Below are 17,821 nucleotides of genomic sequence, written 5' to 3'. Positions count from 1 at the left end.
CCGGTTTGAAGGGTGAGTGAGCCCGTGTAATTAGAGGCACAAGGGACATAACATCTTAGTTCCCAAGGTTGGTGGTGCATTGGCGATGTAAGCGATGGTTAACATTACAATGTCAATGTCTATGGGCGATGGTGATCACTTTTTATCAGATGGTCCATATGTTCGCAAGACGTTCTATTCAATAAAAAAAATGGAGGAATTACATTTTATAAGCGAACTTGTTCACGCTGTACTTGATAACAAATTAAGCAATGTGTAATGATTATAATCACGTGGTTTGAACCTTGTTAAGTTGCTATTAACGAATGCACTTATTAAAGATTGCGTGTCTTGCTTTTAATTTGCATAATTGACCAGTTCGCACTCTTGTAAAGTTGGTCGTGACATTTTGTTGTTGCATAATAAAGAACATTGAGTTCACGCTTGTCACGTCAATAGTCTGTTTTAAAGCGGGTGAAACTACAAAGCGTAGTTATTTGTGTAATATAATTATATAGTAAAACCTTCTTCGAAACGCGCTGCATCTTCTGGTAAGAGTTTTATTTTTATTGGTTTAGTAGTTTCTTCATCTCGGAATTTATTGGTATAGAAAGATTAACGGTAAAGTTATTCTGTAAAATGAAACTGGAAAGGTCTCGTAGAATATCAGTTACAGCCTGTTAATGTCCCGCTGCTGGGTTAAAGCCTCCTCTCCCTTTTGAGGAGAAGGTTTTGGAGCTTATTCCACCACGCTGCTCCAATGCGGTATAATAAAATATACATGTAGCAGAATCTCAATGAAATTAGACTCATGCAGGTTTCCTCACGATGTTTTCCTTCACCGTCAAGCACGAGATGAATTATAAACACACATAAATTAAGCACATGAAAATTCAGTGGTGCTTGCCCGGGCTTGAACCAACGATCATCGGTTAAGATTCACGCATTCTGACCGCTAGGCCATCTCGGCTCGTAGAATATCGGCTATGTAGAAGATTCATCTGATACATGCAGATTTTCACAGGATGTTTTCCTTCACGGCCAAGCACGAGATTTACTTTTAATTTAAGTAATTCTTTGTATGTAAGTATGTATGTATTTAAGTACCTTTATGATAATTCAGTGGTGCTTGCTCGGGCTCGACCCTGCTATCTTTGGTTAAGATTAACGTATTCTAACCACTAGGCTAGCTCGGTTCGATGAGCCAAACTTTTTTGATTTTAGCAATATCAATGCGTTTCTATTAATTTTTGTGTGTAACATACAATAAGGATTTGAGCCTAAACCTATCTTCAACAGCACCAACTAGCTTACGTAGACCGGGCCCAGTATTTGTCCTCGGTCCGCCTATGTGCACGTCTTCCATAGGTGCCAGTTAAAGAACCAGGAAGTTTCGTCCACACTTACATAAATGATAATAAAACTCACAGATACCACAGATTACAGTTTTTATAAAGTAAGTAAGTAAGTAACAGCCTGTAAATGTCCCACTGCTGGGCTAAGGCCTCCTCTCCCTTTTTGAGGAGAAGGTTTGGAGCTTATTCCACCACGCTGCTCCATTGCGGTTTGGTGGAATACACATGTGGCAGAATTTCGATGAAATTAGACACATGCAGGTTTCCTCATTTAACCTTATTATTCCATAGATTATTACCGATATTTATATTATTACCGATATTTTATTTATTCCACCGAAAAGCACGAGATGAATTATAAACAGAAATTAAGCACATGAAATTCAGAGGTGCTTGCCCGGGTTTGAACCCACGTTCATCGGTTAAGATTCATGCGTTCTTACCACTGGGCCATCTCGACCTTACAGTTTTTATGAGATCGCGTAAAATATCGATCGGTTACTGCGAATATCGATGGCAAGAAGATAGTTCACCTGCTGTAGTCGCGCGTCTAACCAATGGAATGTTTCTATTCGGTTTCCTCTATTATAAATGAGGATAGTACTCAAAATCATTCCCAAAAAGGAATAAAAATGGGATAAATCTTGTTTCTAAAGATTGTATTGTCTTATATATTAGAATGGGTAATAAGCTAATTGTTCCACACAACTCAATCGAAAAAGAAAATTTAAAATATAAACCTGGTATGCAATATTTATACTCTAGCGCTTCATACAAACTGGTGTATATATTATATATATAATTTACTGGTGGTAGGGCTTTGTGCAAGCTCGTCTGGGTAGGTACCACCCACTTATCAGATATTCTACCGCAAAACAGCAATACTTTTTTTTTTTTATATGTCCGGGATGGCAAATGACTCTACTCCACCTGATGGTAAGTGGTAGTAGAGTCCAAACGCGACGACGGCCAGTACCGTCGGGAAGAATGTTCTGTACTAGCCGTCACCACCTTGCCGGCCCGCAAGATGCCTCTTCACGCCTCGTTTGAAGGAACCCGGGTTGTAAGAGGAGGGGAACACGTGAGCTGGTAAGGAATTCCATTTTTTGGTAGTGCGACAAAGAAAGGAGTTGCCAAATTTCTTTGTGCGTGATGGGATTGATGTCACAGTTATGCGGTTACATCGAGAACCAGCTCGCGTGGACTTAAGAAGGAAGGGGGAAGCAGGAATTAGAGAGAATAATTCCTCAGAGCACTCGCCGTGATACAGTCGATAGAAAGCGCTCAGTGCTGCTATCTCGCGACGCAATTGTAAAGGTTCAAGGGTGTTTGTGACCTTTACGTCGCCAATAATGCGTACTGCACGTCGCTGCAACCGGTCAAAGGCCTTACTTATACAATACTTGATATTGTTGTGTTCCGGTTTGAAGGGTGAGTGAGTCAGTGTAATTACATGCACAAGGGACATAAAATCTTTGTTCCCAAGGTTGGTGGCACATTGGCAATGTAAGCGATGGTTGACATTTCTTACAACGAAAATTTCTAAGGGCGTTGGTGACCACTTACCATCAGGTGGCCCATATGCTCGTCCGTATTCCTATTCTATAAAAAAAAAACATTGTGCAGAAATCTTCAAGTGTATAAAATTGTTTTCCATGTACATCCACCAACTCGCATTGGAGCGACATGGCGGAAGACTGCGAACCCTCTGCCATTCCGAAAAATAAGTAGGCTTAGCACTGTGACATTTAATATTAATCTGTACCTGTACTATGTAAAATAAAAGCGTTATTTAATTATTATCAATATTAAATTAATCATGTAAAGGAAAAAAAGGTTTTGATTTAGGATATAAATAAAATACAATTGTTAAGTTATAATTAATTTATTATATTCTTATTAATAATTAATCTGTTATTGCTTCAATATTTATTGTTCTTATTTCTATAAATAGGGTATTTGAATTTGGTATATTGGAATATTATGGACTAACGCCGTGTTGAATAAAAAAAGTGACATAAAACATCATTTCTATAAAAACTATGAACGTATTCAACGTAATATCTACGTGTATATTCCGTTTAGGTAATAACTTTATGATCACATATATATATATATATATAGTTAATTGCGTTTTTCATGTATTATATATTGAACATTTTCCTAGCTTAGTTTCATAAATATTATAATAAGTATGAAGTATTTCATTCGAACATTTATACAGCTTAATCTTGTGTCTGATTTAAGTATTTTATTTGTAACATACAAAATAAATATGCTTTAATACTATTACAAGCTAACAGTGCTGTTCTGTAATAAATCACTTTATATCACTCGTGAAACGTTGAAAACGACACGGTGATACGCCATTTTAATGCGTGTGTGCTCTAAATGTTATAATAATAATGGTCATTATCTGATATTGCTCTACCGTGTTCCGCGGTATTTTACGATTTTTTTTTTTTACTTTACCGGGACAAATTAATACGTCACTTCTATATAATTTGGTAGCTTAAACTATTGATACAATAATTGTTATCTTTTCGAGAAAGTTGAAGAAATCTATGCAATTGTTTAGCTGTGCGTGTTAGGAATAAAATGAATATTTTTATCAAATGCTGCACTTTGTGATGTAACAATTCGTGATTGATTGATTCGTCTCATAGATTGTGACGTCATTTTTTCATTTACCGATCAATTTTTCATGTATATAACTTTATGAAGCTAACACATTGCACTTCAGATAATAAGTGAAATTTCAAATATAATTTATACCTTAATTCTTTTACAATACATAATACATTAATATGTCTTTTATTATTAAATATATTAATTAAATATTAACATATAATTATTCTTTGTCACTATCATATATATTACATTAATAATAAGCAAGAGAGAGTGAGAGAGACAGAAAAAAGCATAACATTGTCAGTACCGAGTTAGTTTCGATGCATTTTGATTATTGATTTATATAACAATTCTCTAATTTGCCTTTAAAGTTGAACTATTGGAGATTGCACTTGACTACGCAATAAGTGTAAAGCTACTGCCACATCTTTGCTAACAAACGATGTATCAACAAGGGAGTAGTTGGAATCGTTTGTTTGCAATCAAGTGTGGCAGATTTTTTACTTCACTTGGTCTTGTTTAGTATATTATATAACAGTAATATAACAAAATTCTAGTCACATTTTCTTATTCAACAGGAGTTTAATTTTTTTATTTATCGAAAAGATCTATATCTACAAAAATAGCTTAGAAAATGAAAAAAATCCATAACAAATCACAAAAGCTTTTAGATTATATTTTATAATGAAAATCGTTTCTTATTTATTGCTGATAGATTTTTATAAGACAAGGTAACACATGCGTTTGACAGAATTGTAGCGAATCTGGAAGAATCAGCTAAAAAAAATATTATATTTTTTTGTGTTATTAATTTCTTTATTAATAAAAAAAAAACCAAAAGATCTTTCACATAATTTCAAATGAATAAATTTACATAAGAAAATAATAACGGAAAAAGCAGTATATATTTTAAAGATTGATGAAACAGACGGAAACATAGAAAATCAGCGTGATCCCATGACTTCAGCTACAATAACGCAAACAGTTCAATTACCTCTTAAATTAACACACATTATACTAATCACCTAAACTATTTACCTAACTCGCAACACACCACGTAACATCTTTAAAATCTCTTAATAATAATCTTATTACGATTTATTCTAATACACAAAAGTCAACAAGAAGAATATAGAAGTTACAATTTAAGTTAGCGTTTAAAATATCTATTATTCCAATAACAATATCACATATATAACTAGACAATAAGTTTATATTAAATATAACAATCAACAATCACCTACATACATACATTCGATGATGGCTTATTTATATAAAATACATCGCTTAATATTAATTCGTATGTAATAATTATGTGCGTAATGATTAAATATGATCACGTTTATGCAATAAGTTAAGTCGATGGCGCAAAAGGCTATGCTCATATTATATAAGTTTAATAAGACGGACAAACAAATAAACGACAGTTTATTTATTTATCAATGTTGATACTAATGCTGAAATTGAGACATATATTAACATTTTACATACAAATTTATCCTTCGCGCAGGTGACACAACGAATTCCTACGTCATTACGTCTAACACCGTCTGATAAAACTATATATATATTGAAATACACACAGACAAATATTGGAATATATTCTTTTATTTCTCTACATTTGATAGAATCTAAACACATACATTTAAATAGTAGGAGAATCATTACGTATATAGCTTACTTAGTAAATAGCGTACACAATTATTTTGTTTTTTTTTTTTGGTTTTTGTGAAGAGTTTCTCAATCTAAAAGCTTTATCTTAAGATAAAGATGAAGATATTTTAAAAGCATGAAAAAAATAGTATTTTGTTTCCTCGAACTTAAATTGAAAATTGCACAGCTCGATAGTAACAAAATCAATCAAATCTACAATTGATTTAGAAATTATAAATTTTATCAAAGACGGTTTTCAAAAATGTAATTTCGATGATCGTAACAAATCATTCACAGATTATTTAAATCTATGAATAAATATGCAACGATATCAATTAATTACGTTAAATATATTAATAAAATTTTATACAAGTGACGTTATGAGAAATTGGGAAGCAAATCACTGTTTAAAGATAAATCTTAAGTTGTCCTGGACAACCATACATACATACAGTTCAAATAGGTTTCGAAACCAGAATTACAATAGCATTACGAAGTCTTAAAAGTAGTCAACGTTTAAAAGTCTATAGGAATAGGGGATAAACACCATCAACAGAATAACTCGCGATACAAATACAATATCTAAAAGGGCAAAGACAATGACAGACAAGATTAGGAATATAAAGATGTAAATTTATCAAAAACGTTTCTAGCTTAAGGGAAAAGTGTTTGACTAAAAGCCTTTTAGATTTCACGATGATATCGGATATAAATAAATATTCAACACGAGAACAATACACATCGACATATTTGAAATATTTATTTGAATATGGCAGTTTTCATAACTAGATGTACTAAGTCGTTATATATTTTTTTAATAATACTCTTACTAGCAAAAGCAGCGACGATGTAAATTTTTAAGTTAAAAAAAATATGTATGATTTGAATCCAATAACTCAGAATGAATATCACGAAAAGTTTTAATCGTCGTGTGTGAGATACATTAGTTATGACAGATTTAAATATCACTTATTTAATCACTAAATTAAAACAAAACTATCTACATTTTTATATTTCACATATAACGCTCTTAGAATTTTGTTGGTATTGAAAGAGGAAAACTGGAATAAAAAATAATTATTTCACTTTGCTTGTAACTCCCATCATATTTAAGAAGCAAATAATGCAAATATTCTGAAAAATCTACCGGATTCTTACTAACTCGACGATATTGTCTTAGTCCCTGTTATGTTTTATTCGATTTCGACGGATCGTAGAATTCCGTATCAAGACAAACCCTTTATAGGATTACAAACGAAAAGGACGGCTACTCAGTGCAATATATATAAAATTGTTAATAAAGTATCTAATACTAAGAAATTTGTGGACAATTTAGATATTTGGGATTCTGTTTCATCTAACGATTCTATTAACAATACGGGACTGTTTAACTTATATAACACGAAATATTGATGTTAAAATCATTGAGTATTTAACAGTTTTTTAAATAGGTTAAAAATTAAACGAAATTTAACAAGGAACTTTTGAAGTTTACAAGATTTTGGATGCTGTTGACTTAAAATAAAAGATTAAACAGAGGTTGCAGCTGAAATAGATAACATGAACAATATTCATAATCCTAACCAACAGACAGATCACATTAGACGCTAAGCACATAATCTAATTAAATATATAATAATATTTAATAATATAATTATTACTATGTTCGTTTAACGTAATATTGTCTAAATTACATCGCTTAATAGTCACGAATATACGCCTAGCGAGATATTAAATACAAGAAAAATAGCGTAGTGATTATATATTTTTCGATATGTCAGGCAGTAAGTGTCTTGTCAAGAAAATTGTGATAGATTTATTATTGCAATGTATGGAATGTCGACCAAACGTCGAATTTGTTTCTTGAAAACTAATAAAGTAGATAAATTTTAATTTCAGCTCAGCAGAGCTATTTTGTGAGAACTGACCTTGTGTATCTTTCGTGTAAATGTTGTAAAATCGTGGATCATTAAAATGTTATATTTATGTAAATCTGACATCGTGTTCTGCGTTGAGTTGTAAGTCCTTACAGAATAGCTCTATTAAAATATTTTTTTATTGAGATGTGAAATATAATTATATTTTCAATTATATGTAACGATTTATATATATTTTACTTTGATAATAATTTTATCGAATATTTTAGGATACGATATTGTGATTCTTGTAAACTTTTCTTCAAATTATCTCCATTTATAACAATAAAATTTTAAGCAATGATCTCTATGTTGTCATAGAGATTTTTTTTTATTTGTAAGACAATATAATTATACATATCTTATATTAAAATTCATTAAAACACTTACAAAGCAAACAAAATTTAATCGAATACAATTTAGCTTTCTCATACCGAAAATATCTCACTTGACGGTTAAAAAGTTCACATAAGTTAAAAAGACCGGATTTTTGTCTGAAAGGTTTATGAAGAAAATAAAATTGAGCAATTAAGCAAATTATTCGTACAGCGATAGACTTACTGTCCTAACAATATGGTTATAGTCCAAGTTAATAAATTGACAACGTTCTTCGTTACATTACACATATCTGACGGACATACAGCAACTGTTTTCCTCAAAATGTTTTGATAAAGGTATTAGCTGTATCAACTAAATTAAAATTAGCGGAACAAATCAGGTTAACATATTTAATATGATACATTGCTTATATTGACAAGATCACGATAAATTAGAATTATTAATTAACTCAGTTTATAAGGATTAAAATCTGTCCATATATGTTTTGATCAGTCCACCGGATCCATTTAGGTCATGGCTAAAGTCAAGCGAGAGTAACCAACTGTGCATATTATAGCAGACCATTCCATTCCTTCGCTATTACAATCCGATGGGAAAAATCCGACATGAACGGAAAGAGTTCAGGCGTAATAGCTTTACCTGCTTTTTGAGGCACCAGTGTAAACACAAATCTCTTAATCTGGGCTGCTACTTGAGGTTTTTTTTTGACAGGAAAACCAAAAAACTTGTCCAAACTTACTCTTGCTTTAGAATCTGCAGTTTTATTAGTTAGCCACGAAATTAACGAGGCAGTTTTCTATCTATTATAAACTGATGTTGATTAATAATTTCATTAAGAAGAAAGACAGTAGTTTGTTAGTAGAAGAATGAGAATCTAACATCATGACGGAAACTGTTGCTGCTGTCATTGTAATTGTGACGAAGCTTACATTAAAGGCAGAATAATTAAGTACACATAGATTATTTCGTTAAACACTAATATGTTGTCTACATACAAATATGCAACATCAATATGATAGTACATTAAAAATTTCAAAATCTTATTAAGGATCCAGTAACAACTAACTTGAGATTTATTAACAAAATAACGGTATCTCATATCAACAACATCGAAGTTATATTGAACTTTATTAATGTAACATTTAATGTATTTCTCATTACTTTACTACTATTTACGAAATGAAACACGAGAATATGATTCATTTAGTCTTTGATAGTGTTCAGCTTTATATCAGGCTTTAGATTAAGCACAGTTACATCAAAGTTTTAAGGATATAATATCTTATTCAAAGACAATATAAAATATAGTGCTATATGCCCTAAGCTTGCATCTAAATTATTTAGATAATAAAATAATTAGAAATGTCAACCGAGCATAATATGTCAATTGCCTTGCATTTTGGTCCTATTTATTGTTTTTGGATATCATCCATAGTGTGATTCGCATTGAAACAAATTTTTAAGTATAAAATGAATTCTCTGCTAAAACTTTAACTTTTAATGAAATATAGTCATCTACGGAAGGTGAAAAACATTTGGTTATAAATGTATTTGCTAAAGATTTGCTTTATACAGATAATGGAATCAAATTTTGCAATGACTATGTTAGAATTTTCTGAGGTGACGACACTATTTCCTAAAATTCCTTTTCCAAGATAACAGTTAACAACGATTACAATAACTTAAATTTTGAATTTTTCTCACAATATTAATATACATAATGTCAATTGTATGTTTATATGTGAGAAATTTTCAAATTTCGAGTATCTATCACACCTTGGACCCCAGATTTGTCTCATTGCGATTGTAACGAAAACGTTTAAAAAATAGATTTTCCTCTGTTCTAGGTCTTAGGGCAACAAAGCAATCTTATTCTATTGATGAACGTAAATCCTTTTTAAGGATAACAAGCGATATCAACAAATGTCTTTTATTGAGGTACAATATCATCTAATACTAGCAACTTATCGACTTTGTGCTTTAATTCGTTGCGTTCTATCGCACTCACATTTTAATGATAAAGTTATTTATTTATGATTATTATATATCGTATCAAAACGTGTTATGCTTGAAAGTGAAATAATATCGTAATTTAATGATGAAAAAATATTGATAAGAAAGATTCAAAAATAGAAGCAGTATTATGTAATGCTAAATCTCAAAAACTTTTCTTTGAAACATTTAATTTAACTCAAATTTATTATTCAATGAAAGTACATAACACGTTGTGATAAATAATTTTTCCTTAAATTAATGATAGCACGTGAATCCACATTAAACTTCCTTATAAGTATCTGTTCGAAGCTAATTATTGTATAACATTTTATTTATCTAAGATATAGGTACAACCAGATATAGACAAAATTGTCAAAAACACACCCAATAGACGAGAGTCTTGAACACTTCTTTTGCATCACTTTAAAACCCCAACCATCTCCATCCAATCCCGTTTCCAAATGTATTGTGAAATAAAATTACTAAGAAACACATCAATTGATTGAGCATAATAAAGATTGGAAGACTCGAGCGAAAGGAATAGTTTTTTTTTGCAGAAATCTAACAATATGTCTAAAAAAGCGACTTATATTGCAATTATAAATACCTTATATATACCTAACGAGACGAGACGTCTGTGTCTTTTGATTCAAAATAATTTGACTTATGATTGATTTTTTAAATTCAGAACCTGAAAATTTGATGAGCGAAAAGTTATAACATAAAACCTTAAATCAACCTTAAATATTCGTCAGGACCTGACAATTATAATAATATAAATAATGATACAGCTATAAAACTTAATCTAAACGATTATATCTTAGCTGGTGATTCAGATAAAGTCAGTAAATAAAAGCGGGGTGAAGTGGAGGGGCAGGCACGCGGGGTTGTTTGTCCAATGGCGCGCAACATGTCGGTTCGCAGCAGGCCGTGCTATAAGGTGCCGGTAACAGCGCGTACTGAGCTGGCGGAGCATACAATGCTGGTGCAGCTGAATAAAAGTCATATAAATTATTAATATTATTAATAAGTAAATATCTCACAACTGGAGAATAGCCTCCTCCTCCTCTTCTTTTGAAGAGAAGACATTTCTCAATGCATGTGGCATAATTTGTCGTACATTTCTCACGACGTTTTCCTTAATCACCGAAAAAGAGAAGAATTTAAAATATGAATTAAGCACATGGAGAGTCACTGGTATTTGCTATCAAACTTCGGATAAGTTTCACGTTCTTACCACTATGCCATTATTTTTTTATTATTATTTTTTGCATTATAATTATGATAACGAACTTACTATCAAACGGTAGAGGATAAACAGCGTAAGGTGGTGGTGGCATCTCGCACGGCGCGCAAGCTGGCATTGGTGCCAGAGGAGGGCAAATCAGCTGATAGCAGAGAGGTGCTTGGAGAGGTGTGGCCTCAGATGTCAGCATAGGAAGTTGACTTATCTATAAAATAAAAAGAAAACTTTTGGTACCGAAAAGATTAAATAAAAATCTATTAAAGAAGAATCTATATTCTACGAATAGGAATAATTTTATTCAGTATTGATACTATAATCAATATTTGGCTGCGAGATTCATCTTTGAATGTCTGCCCTCATTCCCTCAATACTTTGACAGTCATTGTCCTTTTAACGATAGAAAACTATTTCTTTTCAAATATTATTTTTACGAACTAAAACGTTTTATGGCGATTGTTAGTACCTGCTTTCTTACAGCTTGAGCGACACGAAGACGTCCCAGTGGTGAAAACATAACGCCACCACTCTGAAAATAAAATGGAAGTACTTGTAAATATATAATATTCGATTTCAGTTATGGTAGCCATTTTTCATTGGAGAGAATTCCTGCTCAGGCGAGATTGAAGTGCTTAAGTACAAGCTTTTCTTTACTCCCACAATCCGTTAGAAAAGCTATTGGATACGAACGGAAAGAAGAGAGGTGGAGGACCCACGGCTTTGGTCTTTTCACAGCATGGCTACGGGACTTTAAGTACTGCTGTTAACTTTGAACTTAGCTACTTGAGTTTCTATTGAGATTTTTGTAACATAAAATAACATTTTATTGGCTTGACCTAGGATTTGAACTTAAGATTTCGGGACCTTCAGCCTTGCAGCGACAAGACCAACGAGTCATTAAATACATACATTTCTTTTGGGTTATATGCAGACATAAAACAATTTTACTGGTGGTAGGGATTTGTGCAAGCTCGTCTGGGTAGGTACCACCAACTCATCATATTCTACCGCAAGACAGCATTACTTGGTATTGTTGTGTTTGGTTTAAAGGGTAAGTGAGCCAGTGTAATTACAAGCACAAGGGACATAAAATCTTAGTTCTCAAGGTTGGGGGCGCATTGGTGATGTAAGCGATGGTTAACATTTCTTATAATGCCAATATCCGTCCATACTGCTAGGACAGTTAAAGATGAATCACGATAATATTCAAATAAATTAATTCGATTTAACTTCCTTAGAATCTGTCTTTCTGTTACTTCACCTTCAACGTTTTTGTAATGGTCTGTATTTTATAATTTGTAGGGGTTTGTTATTTTTTTTTTCTTTAAGCCATCAAAATTCCACAGATATTTTGTTTTTGGTGTATCTGAGTTTCGCAGTTTTAATGTGCATTTTTATTTCCAGATTTATTAAAACTAACATTCTATTTTGTCAAAAATTCATGTAGTCAAAATTTTAAGTATAATATAAATAAGCTCAGTTTGTTCTAAAAATAAAAGGAAAATAATTAAAAAGAGTTAAAAAGTATTTCATAAGAGTTGTCTCAATCACCGCATTTCATCTCATTATACGACTAATTAAAAATAAAATAACTGTTTGAGTTACAATAAACAAATGAAAAACACAATAAGCCCGATCGTTACTTATTTTCTTAGGTAACAAAAGAAGACTGGATGCACGAAAACAATAATGGCTATGAAATCAAAATGAAAAACCAAAATATTCTTTATAAAGTATAATAATATAAGTATATATAGACGCAAAAAACACTTTTGAACCGTCTCGTTACAATATTGAATTAAATGAAAGAAAAGATATCACCGTTCAATATGTAGAACGTTGATTCTAAAAAACTGACAATGATAATGTACTCGTAATGAGATAAAATTACTAATTGGATATCAAATTAAGAATTAGGTTATGATAGGTAAAATATTTTTAAGATAATTTAAATAAGGTTTTTATAAGGCTTATAAACACTGACGTTGAAATTAGAAATAATTATGTATTCATTCATAAATTTTTATTTTCAATCTTTTTAAGGTTGCTATGTGTTTAGTGAGGCGGATTTCATTTTATTTCTGGAACATATTTTTTCTTGTATGTACTTTTCTATATATTTACTATAATAAAAAAAACATTCTCCGGTTTATTATCGGACATGTATATAATCAGCGTAACTTGGTTTAATGTAGTTTTAGTATGTCTTGTTATACTGGTGTATTTTATCGAAAAATAGGGATAATGGGTGTGGTTAAATGATGATGACGTGTTCTTGAGCGATTCAGGCCACAGGCGATTCTCAACGGAGATGAGAAAACTTCTCACGCAATATTATCCTTACTAATATTATAAATGCGAAAGTGAGTTTGTTCGTTTGTTTTGCTTTCACGTCTTAACTACTCAATCGATCTTCATGAAATTTTGTAAACAAGTTTTCAAGGGTACAGAGGTATAAGGTACCTAGCACCTTATATGTCTGTAACCTTCCCCTCACACGCTGGCTAAGCTGCGGCCAAAAACTACTAGTACAAATACATAATTTGAAACGACCGGATAGAGTTTCGGCCCAAGATTTTACTTATCATTTTCAAATTTCCAGCCGTCTAATAATGCCTCACCCGAAATACATTACGACTTAACCACAGGACCTCGACCTCGTTACTTGGTGGAAGAACTTTGGGCAAGCCCGCCAGTGTACCACCCTCTCATCATATATTATGTTAAATATTGTTGTACTCATTTATATTTGACCTATCTATATATATATTTATATATTTTTTTATAGAATAGGAAGGTGGACGAGCATATGGGCCACCTGATGGTAAGTGGTCACCAAACGCCCTTAGACATTGGCATTGTAAGAAATGTCAACCATCGCTTATAGCCAATGCGCCACCAACCTTGGGAACTAAGATTTTATGTCCCTTGTGCCTGTAATTACACTGGCTCACTCACTCTTCAAACCGGAACACAACAATATCAAGTATTGCTGTTTTGCGGTAGAATATCTGATGAGTGGGTGGTACCTACCCAGACGAGCTTACACAAAGCCCTACCACCAGTAAAATATATAAAAGAAGAGTTAGGCAGCCTTAAGAACTAACCACTTACTATCCTTAAAACAATATCTCTGATAACCATCATGGCATATTAAATTCAACTTAGGAAAACGAAGCATGTTACACATATACATAGACCTCACTCTAATCAGATAAGACGAAACGTTACAACGATTAGACTATCCTCTCGCACAGATGTATAAAGTTAGAATTGTCTGGTATTTTTGTTTTTGGTAGATGAGAATTATCCAAGACACATAGGTCTAAACATACTCTTGCAACCAATTCTATTTGTAATGGTTTAATTGTTATAATAACATATTTCATTACTTTTTCATTTATTATTTTTTCATTACCTAAAGGAAAGGATAATATAGAAGTTAAATTTTTTTTAAGTTATGTTCCTTCGAGTGTATGCAAAAATCTCACCAAAGTTTTCACGTCAATTGGAATGGCCTAGACAGACACATAGATGTACATTTGTATTTACTAAGAAATACACATATATAATATATCTTCATACGTTTCAACACTTTCAAATCACACATCCTCGAAACAAAGCAACACGTATGAAAACGTAGGCATATGTATGTACGTTTAACACTTTTCGCTTCACAAAGACTAAAGCCTAGAAGTGCTGCTCTCAACGGCCTTCTTTGTGGAACACTTTCCTTTTCAAGCCCTTTGAGAGCATCCATTGTTCCAGTAATCTCCCCTATTTTTAGATTCTTCTACTTTTCGCGATGAATTGCTTAGAAATTCTTGATTTCCTGTATTTTTCATAAAATAAATAAATCAATAGAACTGGTATGTTTATCAATTTTATTATGTTTTGAAAAATATAGTGGTTACGGGTTTGAATATAAATTAGGCTTTATTGTTGGATACACATGCAAATATAATCCAAAACAAATTAGTATTTACAAATAAAAAAAAAATGTATAAATAATTCAACAATGCTCTATTTGAATAAAACACATATTCTTCAAAATTCAAAACTCCATTTATTACAACAACTACATTTCATTTATACAAAAAAAATAAAAATCTAGCCTGCGCGATTCAGAAGATTCGATACCACACTCAACGCTGTCCAGTGACGAAGCGCCCGCACACGACAATTTTATTTCACTCTTTATTTATTTACATTCTGAACAAATATTTTATTCAAATAATATATTCTAATATCTCATAAATAAATCGATAAGTGTAAGTGTGAATTGCTATTTATTAAACAGGAAGTAATGTTGTTTATTTTAAGAAAGATTAGTAGTGTGTGTACACTCGTACATTTACACTCATGTACACATGTACACATGTACACATGTACACTCATGTACACATGTACACATGTACACGTGTACACTCATGTACACATGTACACATGTACACATGTACACTCATGTACACATGTACACGTGTACACTCATGTACACATGTACACATGTACACATGTACACATGTACACATGTACACTCATGTACACGTGTACACTCGTACATAAATTAATAGTTAAATGTTTTAGTATTATTTTTTATGTTTTATATAGATCATGTTCACGAGAGATACGCTCGAGTGAACATGCAGACAACAAGATCTATATGTATTTAATACAAAATTTTCGTTTGTATAATTATAATATTATAAATATAAAATATAATCTAGTGGTTAGAACGCGTGAATCTTAACCGATGATCGTGGGTTCAAACCCGGGTAAGCACCACTGAATTTTCATGTGCTTAATTTGTGATTATAATTCATCTCGTGCTTGACGGTGAAGGAAAACATCGTGAGGAAACCTGCATGTGTCTAATTTCATTGAAATTATGTCGCATGTGTATTCTACCAACCCGCATTAGAGCAGCGTGGTGGAATAAGCTCTAAACCTTCTCCTCAAAAAGGGAGAGGAGGCCTTAGCCCAGCAGTGGGACATTAACAGGCTGTTACTGTAAATATAATATTATATATAATGTAAAAAAAAAACATGATAATGACATTATTAAATACAATACCAATTAATCAATTTAAATACCTTGGACATATACTAACCACCAATCTCAAGGATGATAATGACATTGAAAGGGAGAGGAGAGCATTGTCAATGAAAGCTAACATGATTGTCAAAAGATTTGGGCGTGCTTCAAGGGCTGTAAAAAAACATTATTCCGCGCTTATTGTACCTCTTTTTATACTTGTAGTTTGTGGGCTAATTATTTATTAAAATCATACAATGCTCTTCGTGTCCAGTACAATAATGCCTTTAGATTGCTGATGGGTTTGCCTCGCTTCTGTAGTGCTTCAGGGATGTTCGCTGAATTGAATATAGACTGTTTTTACGGATTAATGCGAAAAAAGTGTGCATCCTTGGTTCACAGGGTCCGGGCCAGCTCAAACAAAATTCTAATCATGGTAGCTAACAGACTAGACTGTATATTTGTAAACCGCTGTTGTAAAGTTTCGGCTGGACCTGTAAATTGTATAAGTAGTAGATAGTAGTGTTTATTTTATTTTTTGTAATTTTGTATATGAGTCTTGTTACTTAAATAAATAAATTATTATTATTATTATAAGTATGCACGAAAAGATATAACGTCTGAGGGAGTAAAACTATATAACAAATTACTACACACTATAAAAAATGTAAGCTCAATTAACGAGTTCAATATCGGCTCTCATACTACATTTTGGAAAATTAATACTGATGACATAAGAAACTTACTTTATATCTCTATAGCTAAGTACCTATCTATATAGCGACCATTATTATATTTAACTTTATGTCATGTTGTTCTCATGTAAGTGACGTTCGTCTTTTTTGAGAATAAAGATTCTTTGAACTTATATAATTTAAAATTTTTTGTGCCTTTGGATCAGCGTAGAGATTTTGGATCATCCTGCATCTTCTATCGCATCTATCACGGAGAATGTTCTGAGAAGTTAAAGGATTAATCCTGGCCCCTGAATTTCACTACCGGACAATACATAAACGAATACGACGAATCGAATATTCTCAATTTTATTTATAAAAATAATTGTATACTCGAACTGTATACTCGAAGATTCTTGTAAACCTTTGAAATCGATTGATTTCAATGGTTTACAAAAAATTTTAACATGGAAATAACTGAAAGTTTTGAAGGTTTATATAATGACGCCCTTAACCCAACAATAAACGGAAGGGATCGGAACCCTCGTGAGGGAAATAGAAGATTACTTTTCATCAAAAGATTTCTTTGAATTTTGATAAAATTGCGTATCATTGCATAACATGTGAATCTATTGAAATATTTTATCAACGACGTATGTTTATAGCATGTATCTTATTTATTATTCATATATTTACTATTTATCTAACTTTGGTATGGTATGACTCTGGGCAAGCCCACCTGGGTAGGCACTCATTACCTCGTCTACGACCAAACATAAATACCTTCTACTGTTTTTCCGATTTGTTTTTTTCTAAGGAGGTGGAATACACTTTGATACGAAATTCTCTATTGTACCAAGGCCGCTTCGTCAGCTTACAACGTGATAAATTAGACCCAATAACAATAAAACATTTGAGACGAGACATAAATTATATTTATCCATTGAATTATAACATAAAATAATTTATGTCAAGGTCGAATGGAAGCTGGGGCGTCTAAG

At 32.0% G+C, this 17,821-nt stretch overlaps 1 protein-coding gene across 1 annotated transcript in view; it reads right to left on the bottom strand.

Annotated features, from left to right (window-relative positions):
* Nucleotides 1-3,225: 3,225 nt before the first annotated feature.
* LOC126777993 (protein boule) overlaps nt 3,226-17,821 on the bottom strand; it is a 43,339-nt gene continuing 28,743 nt past the window's right edge. The window contains exons 2-4 of the mRNA XM_050501365.1: nt 11,578-11,640; nt 11,166-11,319; nt 3,226-10,859 (exon numbers count right to left, since the gene is read on the bottom strand). Coding sequence (XP_050357322.1) covers nt 10,711-10,859; nt 11,166-11,319; nt 11,578-11,640 — 366 coding nt within the window. The 3' untranslated portion in view covers nt 3,226-10,710. The remainder of the gene's footprint in view (nt 10,860-11,165; nt 11,320-11,577; nt 11,641-17,821) is intronic.

Source organism: Nymphalis io, chromosome 24 (genome assembly GCF_905147045.1).
Source record: "Nymphalis io chromosome 24, ilAglIoxx1.1, whole genome shotgun sequence".
In the NCBI taxonomy this organism is placed as follows: Eukaryota; Metazoa; Arthropoda; class Insecta; order Lepidoptera; family Nymphalidae; genus Nymphalis; species Nymphalis io.
Note: the sequence above shows the minus strand (reverse complement) of the source record. Positions and strands in the feature narration are given on the sequence as shown.